At 36.2% G+C, this 12778-nt stretch overlaps 1 protein-coding gene across 2 annotated transcripts in view; it reads right to left on the bottom strand.

Moving 5' to 3' along the window:
- Nucleotides 1-600: 600 nt before the first annotated feature.
- Nucleotides 601-12778, bottom strand: part of LOC113102033 (ral GTPase-activating protein subunit beta-like) — a 33163-nt gene continuing 20985 nt past the window's right edge. For both annotated transcript variants that reach the window (XM_026265722.1, XM_026265723.1), the window contains 14 exons: nucleotides 11807-11989; nucleotides 10848-10999; nucleotides 10430-10617; nucleotides 10248-10351; nucleotides 8466-8621; nucleotides 7305-7514; nucleotides 6408-6566; nucleotides 6172-6331; nucleotides 4670-4792; nucleotides 4296-4432; nucleotides 4119-4224; nucleotides 3965-4040; nucleotides 3748-3896; nucleotides 601-2729 (listed from right to left, as the gene is read on the bottom strand). In XM_026265722.1, coding sequence (XP_026121507.1) covers nucleotides 2536-2729; nucleotides 3748-3896; nucleotides 3965-4040; nucleotides 4119-4224; nucleotides 4296-4432; nucleotides 4670-4792; nucleotides 6172-6331; nucleotides 6408-6566; nucleotides 7305-7514; nucleotides 8466-8621; nucleotides 10248-10351; nucleotides 10430-10617; nucleotides 10848-10999; nucleotides 11807-11989 — 2097 coding nt within the window. In that variant the 3' untranslated portion in view covers nucleotides 601-2535. The remainder of the gene's footprint in view (nucleotides 2730-3747; nucleotides 3897-3964; nucleotides 4041-4118; nucleotides 4225-4295; nucleotides 4433-4669; nucleotides 4793-6171; nucleotides 6332-6407; nucleotides 6567-7304; nucleotides 7515-8465; nucleotides 8622-10247; nucleotides 10352-10429; nucleotides 10618-10847; nucleotides 11000-11806; nucleotides 11990-12778) is intronic.

Raw genomic sequence — 12778 nt, 5'->3', positions numbered from 1 at the left:
ATCATCAGAGCAGTTTGCTGAGGATCGGTGTCTGTGTATTTCTGCAGAACACGGAGCGTCAAACACACACCTGACTGCGGCTCCCGTGACCCAGATTCAGTGAAAACAGATCTGTCTGCTTTAATACTTCACTACACCTTCCTGAACACTGTCTGACTGTATCTAGAGCAGGATATACACATACAAATCACAGTAAAGATTGTTGAGCTATTCCTTTTTAAGGAGGCAAGGAATAAATACAGACATCATATGTTCCCTGGGAAAATATCCATTCGTTTTGATGGATGAACTACGATCTAACTAACATAAAATTATTATTACATTATTAAGGTTTAAAATGACTTTTTGTTGCAATAATTCACATGAAATGCATGTCAAATAAAACAGCTCTTATTATGTACTGAATTGGAAATATTTTTTTTTGCATGTTAAGCTGCTTTTTACCTTTTAACTTGCTCTATTTTGTGTCCTATTCGTGAAAAACATCATGCAAGATGATTGTTGTGTAATAATTAGGTTTAGCTGAAAGAGATAACAGCATGATTAACGAGAGCAGGAGAAAACCGAATAATAATAACACACCCACAGCATCCACAGCCATTCTCTGATAAGAATTCATTAAAATCTTTATTTCATTACATGTGTGTTACATTCAATATCCAATGGTTCGTTTGGACACATATAGGATGGCATAAATACAAACAAGCCGTCCCTAATCAATAGCAGAAGATGAGTGAGCAGAACTTCACACCGCTGCGTAGATTTACATAGAAAGTCAAACTTTATACAAAGTCAATGCCGCCAATATTTACACATGGAAAAAGAGCATCTGGCGTTTATAGTTTGTTCTTACAAAAGAAACGCAGGGAGCTTCTGAACACAAAAATGAGACGTTATTAGCAATAACCAGACATCAAAACGTACTCTGTGTTTGGGTGACGTCTGCATTTAATAATGAGAAACTGAAATAAATAAACACTGGATGCAGATGGAAACAGGAATATTTTACATGGGTTATTCCTGTAGTGCTTTCTATACGGAGTTTGATTTAATAAATGAATTCTGGCAAATGAGAGAGAGTCAGAAACACTAGAAATAAATGATAAGCCCTTATGTATTTCGACTGAAATGCAGTACGAGTCGAAGTGAAGCATCATGGGAAGGATCGGTGCGCTGAAAAACAGGACTTTTTCTGCTATTGGCATCAAAATGCAAACATGAGACGTGTTTCTCAGTCGTTCCTCATCACGGAAACAACGTTTAGAAAGAGAGCAGCAGCACTGATGAAGAGAGATACGCATGACCCGAAGAGGAACAGGAAGAGGAAGAAGCATCAGACGATTGGCTGCTGGAGGTTAGTGTTTAATTTCATAGTGCTTTAGAGGAAAGAGCTTCACGTGACGACGTTCCTTCAAATAATAAACACCATGAAGTAAAATGTCATTCAATGTGAAGTACAGTAACAGGATGAGTCTCACCAATCCGTGATCATTCACTCCAAAAATCACGAGAACAAAAAAATAGCTTTGCATGGAGAAAATAAAGCCTGTTTTAAATGAATGGACATTCTCATGAATGCAATGCAATGCAAAAAATAAATGCAAAAAATAATCATGTATTAATTACACTTATAGTACATATTTACACATTGTGGTGGTACTTTTTGTGCTGCCTATTGATTACGTCAATTTGATAAAAAAAAAAAAAAAAATGCACTACAGTATTTTTATGGAATTACAAAAATGGAAATCACATTTGATTTTGGGGATATTGCATTTAAAAAAAAAATGCATGTATTGACAATTTTAGGAGGAAATGTGCTGAAACACCATGAAAATAATGTCATAAATTATACAATAAAAAAGGCTTTATTTTCTTCATGCCATATATATATATATATATATGTGTGTGTGTGTGTGTGTGTGTGTGCATTTATGCTCTGACTAGACAAAATACTTTTCATACTTAGATTTTATGTCGTTTCCAGCCAAAAATAAATAAATATATATATATATATATATATATATATATATATATATATATATATATATTAATTTAAAAAATGAATATATATATATTAAAAAAATTTAAATCATGAAGGATTCTTTATTTAAAAATTCAGAAACACAAGTCGAAATGTTGAAAGTAAGTCAGTTTTTGCCTAAAACAAGCTAAATAATCTTATTTCAAACAGAAAACAAGGTTGTTTTTATCACCCCAGTGGCCAGTTATATTGCTTGTTTCAGGCAAAAACTCACTTAGGTACTTTTGACATGTTTTGACATAATTTTTACTGGTCTAAAAATCCTCCTTGATTTAAGAATTTTTAGATATTTTAGCTGAAAACAAGACAAGTAAGAAAAGCCTTTTTTGCAGTGTATATATATATTTGTGTGAATTTTTTTGTACTGTGGGGTGAAATGCACAGCTGACAGGCTTTTATGTGATTCAAAGGAGAGATAAAGGCTCAGTCTCTAGATGTGGACTGATAATCCTCTGTGTAACTCATCCAAACCCACGCTGCTCTGTGTTTGTTCACGGGTTGAGGCTCGTCTCACCGACCTCCAGGAACAGCGAGGTGTAAAACTCGGGCTCCAGCTGTTTGTTACGGTAACGGTTCACGATTTCTGCGATTTTGTGTTTCCGGCGCACGTGTGGAGGGCTGTAAGAGTCGCTCTCGAGACGCTTCCTCCGACACGCGTTTATTACAGTCTGACGCACCAGGAACCCTGGAGAGAGCGAGAGAGAGAGAGAGAGAGAGAGAGTGAGAGAGCGAGAGAGAGAAAGAGAGAGAGAGAGTGAGTGAGTGAGAGAGTGAGTGAGAGTGAGCGAGCGTGAGAGTGAGAGAGAGTGAGAGAGAGAGAGTGAGTGAGTGAGAGAGAGAGAGAGAGAGAGAGTGAGTGAGTGAGAGAGAGAGAGAGAGAGAGAGAGTGAGTGAGAGAGTGTGAGAGTGATAGCGTGCGAGAGAGAGAGAGAGAGCGCGAGTGAGAGAGAGAGAGAGTGAGTGAGAGAGTGAGTGAGAGTGAGAAAGAGAGCGTGAGAGTGAGAGAGAGAGAGTGAGTGAGAGTGAGTGAGAGAGTGAGAGCGTGAGAGAGAGAGAGTGAGAGCGAGTGAGAGAGTGAGTGAGAGCGTGAGAGTGAGAGAGTGAGTGAGAGAGAGAAAGAGAGAGAGAGTGAGAAAGAAAGAGAGAGAGAGTGAGTGAGAGAGAGAGAGAGTGAGTGAGAGCGTGAGAGTGAAAGAGAGAGAGAGTGAGAGAGAGTAAGTGAGAGCGTGAGTGAGAGAGTGAGAAAGAGTGAGAGAGAAAGAGAGAGAGAGAGAGTGAGAGAGAGCGTGAGAGTGAGAGAGAGAAAGAGAGAGAGAGTGAGTGAGAGAGAGTAAGTGAGAGCGTGAGTGAGAGAGTGAGAAAGAGTGAGAGAGTGTGTGTGTGTGTGTGTGTGAGAGTGAGAGAGAGTGAGAGAGGGAGTGAGAGAGAGTGAGAGTGTGAGAAAGAGTGAGAAAGTGTGAAAGAGAGTGAGAGAGAGTGAGTGAGAAAGAGTGAGAGAGACAGAGAGACAGATAAAGTGTGAGAGAGAGTGAGAGAGAGTGAGATAGAGAGAGTGAGATAGAGAGGGGAGAGTGAGAGACAGAGAGAGAGTGAAAGAGAGAGTGAGAGAGACACGTTCATCACAGCAGACTTCATTTACAACCACACACACACACACACACACACACACACACACACACACACACACACACACACACACTCACCCAGTGATCTCCTGCTGACCACCATGTTGTCCACCAGAGGAATGACCATGTTGAATTTGCCCATAGCACCGTGCAGTTTGATCCGGAACAGGCCGGTCTTCAGCGGATGGATGAATATAATGGGAACGTCCTTCTCTGAGGAGCTGGACCTGAGAGAGACCATGTGTGAGGGTGACTGAGATCAGTTCAGGGACTGCCATCAGCATCGCTCTGTTACCTGGACGTGCTGCTGTTGACGGTCGTCTCCACACCGGTGCTCGTCTCCGCCAGTAACTCCGACGCGGGAAAGTTCTCTGAGAGAAACGGGGAAAATTTGATGTAGGATATATTTTGAGAATCCAGGAATTTTATATAAGTGGAAAACGTGTTACCTATGTCATCGTATCGCTCGACCCACACCACCAACACTTTGGTGTCGGGTCCTAACGGCGGAATCGTCCGGCCAGCCGGCAACTTCCTGCTTTTCACTGTCGGGGACTGAGCGCGAGAAATAAACATTACACACTAGCGCTCAAACACTTGGAATACATCAGAGAGGAGAGAGTTACTCGTTGTGAGGGTCCCATGCTGTCGGAGTGATTGGGGAAGAGCTCCAGCGTGAGGTTGGGCTGCTGCAGTAAACTGGGTAACAGCTCCATCTGAGAGTCGGAGTCTGCCGTCGGGAAACTGTGCTCCGAGGACTCCGCTGCAGCCGGAGAAACGAACAACATATTAAACAATCAATATGAATTCATTAAACGGGTTACATGCATTAAACTAATGGAGAAATCAATACTCCATTAATAGTCCTCTGCAGTGTGTTAGGATGGTGCCTCAAAGTCACGTTTCTGTTTAGCCACAAATGTAATAAAAGCTGAAAGTGTTTTAATACAGAAACCGATCTGAAAGCATGCAGGAAGTGAAGAGAGAGAGAGTGTTTTACCGGACGAGTCGCTGAGGGACGGCACCACAAAGGCGATTTCTGTCAGAGCGTCTGCGTAATAGAGCACCCGCTTCTCTCCGTTAAACACACCACCGCCAGAGTCTCCCAGAGCCACTGAATCATCTGCACACACACACACACACACACACATGCACACACACACACACACACATGCAGAAACACACGCGCACACACACACACACACTTTATAGTCTGATCATGAGAAAACAGTAAAACATGTTTTCAGATAATCATGTTGACTTATGTTTGTTGCTAATTATGTATTTTGTAATTATACATTTATAAAAATGAACAAATGTTTTCTTGTCATTTTACTGTTATCATGATAAAATAATCTGCTAAATTAGACCATGTGACAAGTGCTCTACCTAAAAATAAACCAGTGTTATCATCAACTAAAACTATTAAAGTCATTTCTTATTCTAATAAAGCTGAAATAAAATATACATATTAGATACAAAAATAATCGACTAAGAAAATAAGTTTAAATTGAAGCACTAAAATAACTAAAACGAAAATAAATAATAAATTAAATTAATTAATAGAAATATAAACAATAATATTTTTTATTTGTTTAAATTAAAATGAAAATTATTATTATTTTTAAATATAATAAATTATCAATAAACATAAACAATGGTATATAAAAAATAAATTAACAAATGAGAAGCATACCATATTTACCCAATTAGAAATGTTGCCTTAGTGACTAAATTAAGTAAATTTAAGTACTAAAATTACAAAAAAATAAGAGTTAAAGTTGAAGAGAAACTTAAAAATTTATAAAAATATTTAATTAAAATTATGAAAAAAATCTGATAATAGTATTATGAATATTACTAAATGAACAGTGAAAAAAACAAAACAAGAGTGCACCATACATCCTCAATACAAATACTGCATTAAAGTACTGCAGTTACTAAAAATTAGACAAAATAATAAAAAACATAAATAATAGTAAAATAAAAAAATTATACAAACATTTTAATCATATCTCCTTCTTTTACATAGGAAATGTGTGTGTGTGTGTGTGTGTGTGTGTGTCTGTGCCTTTGTGTGTGTGTGTGTGTGTGTGTGTGTATGCCCGTGTATCTGTGTGTGTGTCTGTGTATCTGTATGTATTGTGTGTGTGTGTGACTGTGTTTCTGATTACGTGTGTGTGTGTGGGCATATTTTTGTGTCATATCAGGACACATCTCTGTATAATGACATGGGTATGACACAGGTATTACAAGGAGAGGGTTCTTATGAGGACAAAACCCATGTCCCCATTCTTCAAAACACTTATAAATCATACAGAATTAGTTTTTTTGAGAAAGTAAAAATGCACAAAGTTTCCTGTGAGGGTTAGGGTTAGGTGTAGGGTTGGTGAAGGGACATAGAATATACAGTTTGTACAGAATAAAAACCATTACACCTATGGGATGAACACACTTTACACAAAAACAAACGTGTGTGTGTGTGTGTGTGTGAGTGTATACCTGGCGTCTCAGCACCGTTGGATGTGTTGATGGTCCAGCTGGTGAACACACTCCCTGTCCATCCCGGATGCCCTTTGACCTCCACTGGCCATCCCAGAGACAGCAGCAGCTCCAGGAAGTGAGGCTGTACGTTTGCAGACGACTCCACGTTCCTCAAGATCTGCACACACAAGCTCAGTGTGACTAAAGCTGTAGGAACTCGTGCATTTCCCAGCAGGACACTGACGAGGATTCACCTCTTGGCTGCTCTTCTGACCAGCTTTCATGTAGAAGATAAACACGGTGTCACACGGCCGGGACGGTAACAGGTCCAAGCAGCCCACGTCGTCAGAAAAACCCGGCACAGACGAGTCCAGAGCGATGAGGTGAGGAGGCAGTCGACTGTTTCCAGGCTCCTGAGAGAACAGACACACACACACACACACACACACACACACACACATAATCAGACACACACACAAGCCAGATTTAGGGCAATGTTTTTTCATCATTATTAGGAATTCATTTTTTTCATTTTTTTATAAAATACAATACAAATAAATCGCAAAAGTTGTGTGATATAGTTTAAAAATATTTTTATCATATATTTAAATATATATATTAGAACAAATTAATAAATTCTGTACAAAAATACAGTGATAGTTTATATATAATAATAAATTAACAAAAGAAAAATAATATTATCGCCTCATTAATATAGGAAATGTCTGTTTATATATATATATATATATATATATATATATATATATATAAATAAAGCACAAATACTGTGTGATATTGTTTTAAAAAAATAATTTTTTTTTTCATTATAGAAATTATTTTATTATTAAATTAAAATAAATGTAATTTTAAAAATAAAAATACAGTAATAGTATCTAAACAGTAATAAATTAACAAAAAAAATAATAATATCGTATCTCCTCACTTAGGAAATGTGTGTTTTATGAAAAATAAAAAAATAAAATAAAATCTCAAATGGAGTGTGATATTGTTAAAAAATAATCTTATATAATTTTTTTTTTTTACATTAACATAATTGTACACAATTTGTACACATTTCAAAGGATGTAATTGTAAACAGAATTGACAGCTGGAACTGATGAAAAGGAAGAGCTGAAATGCTGAAAAGGTACCTTGAGCGCCTCTAGTGACAGGAAGCCGAAGTGCGACAGGAAGAGGCGGGCCGTCTGAAAGTCTTGAGCGGGAGCCGGAGGTTTACAGTCTGTCAGTGGATCTGGGAAGGGTTTGTTCCTCCAGAAGTCCTCCGTGCAGTGCTCCAGTTTGGTCTCGTAATCGATCTGCTTTCCCATCACGCCTCGCAGCTTCTCATGCTGCTGCTCCAGCTGAAACACACACACACACACACACACACGTTTTGCATCATGTACTAGTATTTAAGTCGAGTTTTATCACCTTTATTTCTATAGTTGAAAAACAGCTTCACAGTAATAAACAGGAAAATACTGAATCAATGCTGCAAAGTATGAGAAAGTCCATTTCTGTTATTATCATTATTGTTACATTTTTTATTAAAGGCTTTTTCTGTTAAAGGCTATTTCGGGCTATTTATTTTCAAACATTTGTTTATAATATAGTTTCAGTGAGATAACAAATATTATTGTTTTTTAATATTTTGAATAATGTTTTAATTTATAATCAATGTTCATAATACATTTTAATTTTAGTTAAAGTTTTTTGTAATTCCTATTAGGTTTTTTATATAGCTATATAGCTTTTAATGTTTTTTATTTTATTTCAGTTTTAGCTTCAGTTAATCTAAATGAAAATGTGAAAAGTTAGCTTGACGACATCCTGACGTGAAAATCATATTTTTATATAATATTTGTTTTTGCCAGGTTAAGTTGATTTTATTTTAAAGTAATTTTTTTTATCAGTTTTGTTTTTTTGTTTGAATTATAATAACCTTAGTTTATAAATTTTTAACATTTCAATTAATGTTCTGATTCTTTATTATTGTTAAATATATTAATGTTAATTTGATACATTTTACCTCTTTTTTTTTAACATTTGAATCTGAACTAAAAAATGCTATTTAAAGCATATTTATTATTGTTTGCACTTTAATCAGTTTGAAACCTTTTCTGTGTGCTGTTTTATTGTTTTAATGTGTATGAATGCTTCTATAAGAAACAAAAGTTACTTCATTGTTAGTAAGAGTGCAGCACTTATTTCTTTATACTGTGATAAAATCTTCTGTAATTATCATGATGTGAAAACTCAACAGTGTTCAGATAGTAATGTCAAGTGTGTTATACTAAAGTTCACGTTCTTACCTCTTTATCCACAATGTCATGGAGATCTGGGATGCTCAGGTCGGCTTTCACGAATGGGATCTTATCCACTTCCTCTGGGAACGGCCTGTGCTTGACATTAAACCGAATCCCTACATCGTTTTTGGGAGCCGGTCGGCTTTCAGGAACAAACACTTGCTGCAGGACATAAAGAGACCAAGTATAATCACAACACTGCTGATTCTAAACAGTGACACAATTTCTCACTAAATGTGTGCATTTCGTAGCATTTTTGCTTTTGATATTCATTTGCAAGGTGACGAAGTCTAGTATTACTCTTTAATCAGCAGAAAACACCACAAATGCATGATTGCTGTCTTAATTTGAGCTCGATTACAATGATTTGTTTCATTTTCACATGCATGACATTATTTGATACTGAAAAATATAAACAAAAAACAGAATTCTAAGACATAAACTCAGAATTGTGCGAAAAATAGAAAAAAAAAACAGAATGGGAAGATTTAAACTTAGAATTGCGCGAAAAAAAGAGAAAAAAAACCTGAATGGGAAGATATAAACTTAGAATTGCGCGCAAAATAGGAAAAAAAAAACAGAATGGGAAGATTTAAACTTAGAATTGCGTGAAAAATAGAAAAAAAAAACAGAATGGGAAGATTTAAACTTAGAATTGCGAGATAAAAAAAAAAAAAAAAGAATGGGAAGATTTAAACTTAGAATTGCGCGTAAAATAGGAAAAAAAAAACATAATGGGAAGATTTAAACTTAGAATTGCACGAAAAATAGAAAAAAAAAACAGAATGGGAAGATTTAAACTTAGAATTGCGCGAAAAATATAAAAAAAACAGAATGGGAAGATTTAAACTTAGAATTGCGAGATAAAAAAAAAAAAAAGAATGGGAAGATTTAAACTTAGAATTGCGCGAAAAATATAAAAAAAAAACAGAATGGGAAGATTTAAACTTAGAATTGCGCGTAAAATAGGAAAAAAAAAACATAATGGGAAGATTTAAACTTAGAATTGTGCGAAAAATAGAAAAAAAAAACAGAATGGGAAGATTTAAACTTAGAATTGCGCGAAAAATATAAAAAAAAAACAGAATGGGAAGATTTAAACTTAGAATTGCGCGTAAAATAGGAAAAAAAAAACATAATGGGAAGATTTATACTTAGAACTGCACGAAAAATATAAAAAAAAAACAGAATGGGAAGATTTAAACTTAGAATTGCGCGAAAAATATAAAAAAAAACAGAATGGGAAGATTTAAACTTAGAATTGCGCGAAAAATAGAAACAAAAAACACAATTGGAATATTTAAACTTAGAATTGCGAGATAAAAAAATAAACAAAGAAATATAATTGTAAGACAAACTCAGAATTGCATAAGCTTAGAATTTTAAATAAATGCAGAAGAAAATGCAAACATGAGCCCGATATTTTCTGCTTCATCTGTGGGTGTTTCACATCTGAACAGACAAAAAAATTTAATTTCTAATCTTCTGTTTATGCTTTTGTTTGCCATTAAATTGAGCATTCAAGCTGATTTTTTCCACTACTTTGCAGTTTATAGCTGAAATGATCCATTTCAAATATTTTCATTTCAAATATTGTTGTGTCTTTAAAAGCTGACTGCTTTTTTAAATAAATAAGTCGTTTAGGCCTTCGTTGCAAATCAGCAGAACTGTCAAGATGCAGATCATTCCTATATACTGGCACATTCTCTCACAGGCCATTTTCACTGCTTCTGATTGGCTACTGAAAGCTCTTCTGCGTTCTGATTGGTGGTTGAGCTCGCGTCTTACCTTCTGATTGGCTCTTGCTTCTCGAGGCTGATGGAAGAGCTGCATTGTCCACGCGTGTCGACCAGACATGCCTCTGATTAACATGGTGACTGACGGACAGGGGTCTGCCGACACAAACACACAGGTTAGAAACGGGAGTAGAAATGCACCAGAGGAGTGAGATGTGAAGAGTGTCGTCTCACTCTGCTCGTTTCCCAGCGGCTGCTCCAGCATGGCCAGGATCACGGAGTTGTCCAGGACGAAGTATCTGAAGTTGCTGTGAGACGTGGAGGTGAGTCGGGAGTATTTGATCAGCGTGTCCTCGTTCAGGAGACTGCAGGGCGACGCAGGACCGCTGGGAGACGGGAACGCTCCCAACACCTGCATTATACTGAAACACACACACACACACACACTTCAGAGGCAGGCTTGGAAGGAGGAGCACACTTCCTGGGAGTTACTCAACCACATGTTATCCAAGATGTTCATGTGTTTTTCCCCAGTTGCAAAGAAATTAAGTCTTTTGAGGAAAACAGGGCCCGAATTTTTATTCTGGAAGTGGGCTTATCGTTTGAATATATATTGGAGATAATTCAGTGGTGGTTTATGACGGACACTAACCAGGATAACGTGGCCTCAGCAGCTTCTTTGACCCTCATCGACGCCGGGTTGTGCTCTTTGTCACCTTTGTACTTCACTTCCTGTTCGCCGGATTTGGACTTACTGCCCGAGATCCCGAGCTCCACGATTTCCAGCACCTCGATCAGACAATCCTTAAAGACACAATATTAACGTTTATGACGTTAGACTGTATTAAACTGTTAAAAATCACAATCTGATTCAAACTCAAGGTGTGTTTTCCACAAATTATTATTTTTAACATATGTATTAATATATATAAAGCATGCTACTGTTAATAAGTGTGGGGTCAGTAAAATGTTTTTAGTCATTAATGATGCATTAAACTGCTCAAAACTGACATTTTCAACGTTACAAAAGATTTCGGTTTTAATTAAATGCTGTTCTTGTGAACTTTCTATTATTTTTTAATCCTGAAAAAATAAAAAGCATCACGATTTCCACAACAATATTGTGCAGCACGACCGTTTTCGACATTGATAATAATCAGAAATGTTTCATATTATTCTGATTTCTGAAGATCATGTGACACTGAAGACTGGAGGAATGATGCTGAAAATACAGCGGAGCATCACAGAAATAAATTACACTTTAACACAGATTCACTCAGAAAACATGTATTCTGAATTGTAATAATATTTCACATTTTTTACCGTATTTTGAATCAAATAAAATCTGCGCAGACTTGCTGAGCAGAAGAGACTTCTTAGAGGCGTGCAAACTAAGTTAAAGAAGAAGAGCATGTGAATCTCACTGCTGCTCTATTTAATAAGCAAATCAAAAGTGGTATGAAATCATCACAATGTTTCTTGATTTCACTAGTACATCTTGCACACTTAAGCAGCCTTAGGCTCCTGTGTGACATTCGGCTGGAGAAGTGAAATGTGGAAGTTTGAATACAATTGCAAGCTTAGTTTCATCACTTCCCGACAGTAAGGTACCTTCTCATTGAGCATGTCGGGGTGCTCCGTGAGCCAGACGCACAGGCAGTGGAACGCAGCGAGGATCATGGAGTGCAGATCTCTGGAGTGAAGCGGAGCCGGACGACTGCACTGATACACGATATAACTGCAGACGGAGCTGACGGCACGCTTACGATCCGACGACTCCACGCTCACCTTCACCTGGACATAAACCAACAAACAAACATGCAGTTTACTCAGTTTATACACTACAAAAAATGTCTCATACAAACCAAGGCTGTATTTATTTGAACAACAAATGCAGTAAAATAGTAAAATATTATTACAATTTAAAAATGCTGTTTCCTGTGTGAATATCTGTTCAAATGTAGTTTATTTCCGTCTGATTTTCAATCTTCAGTGTCACGTGACCTTCAGAAATCATTCTAGTATTCTGATTCGCTGCTTAAGAAATATTATTATTATTATTAACAGTCGTGCTGCACGATATTTTTGTTGAAACCGACATGCATTCTATTTTTAAGGATTCACAGATTAATAGAAAGTTGAAAAGAACAGCATTTAGAAATAAGGAATCGAAATCTTTAGTAACATTAAAAAAAAAATTTACTGTCACTTTTGAGCATTTTTTCTTCTTTGAAATCTTACGGACTCCAAACTTTTAAATGGCAGTGTTGTATCACGATTTCCAAAATACATAAACTGCAGAAAGGTTTTCAACATTGATAATAATCAGAAAACAGTAAATCATCATATTATTCTGATTTCTGAAGATCATGTGACACTGAAGACTGGAGGAATGATGCTGAAAATACACCGAAATAAATTACATTTTTAAATATATTCCGTTTTCTTTAAACTGTAATAACATTTCACAATTTTTACTTTATTTTTTACTAACTAAATGCACCCTTGACGAGCAGAAGAGAGTTCTTTCCAAAAAATAAAATAAAAATAATAATAATAATAATAAAATAAAATCATTAATAA

The sequence above is a fragment of the Carassius auratus genome, chromosome 6 (assembly GCF_003368295.1).
Source record: "Carassius auratus strain Wakin chromosome 6, ASM336829v1, whole genome shotgun sequence".
Lineage (NCBI taxonomy): Eukaryota > Metazoa > Chordata > Actinopteri > Cypriniformes > Cyprinidae > Carassius > Carassius auratus.
The sequence above is the reverse complement of the archived record's forward strand: the minus strand, read 5'-3'. Positions and strand labels throughout refer to the sequence as shown.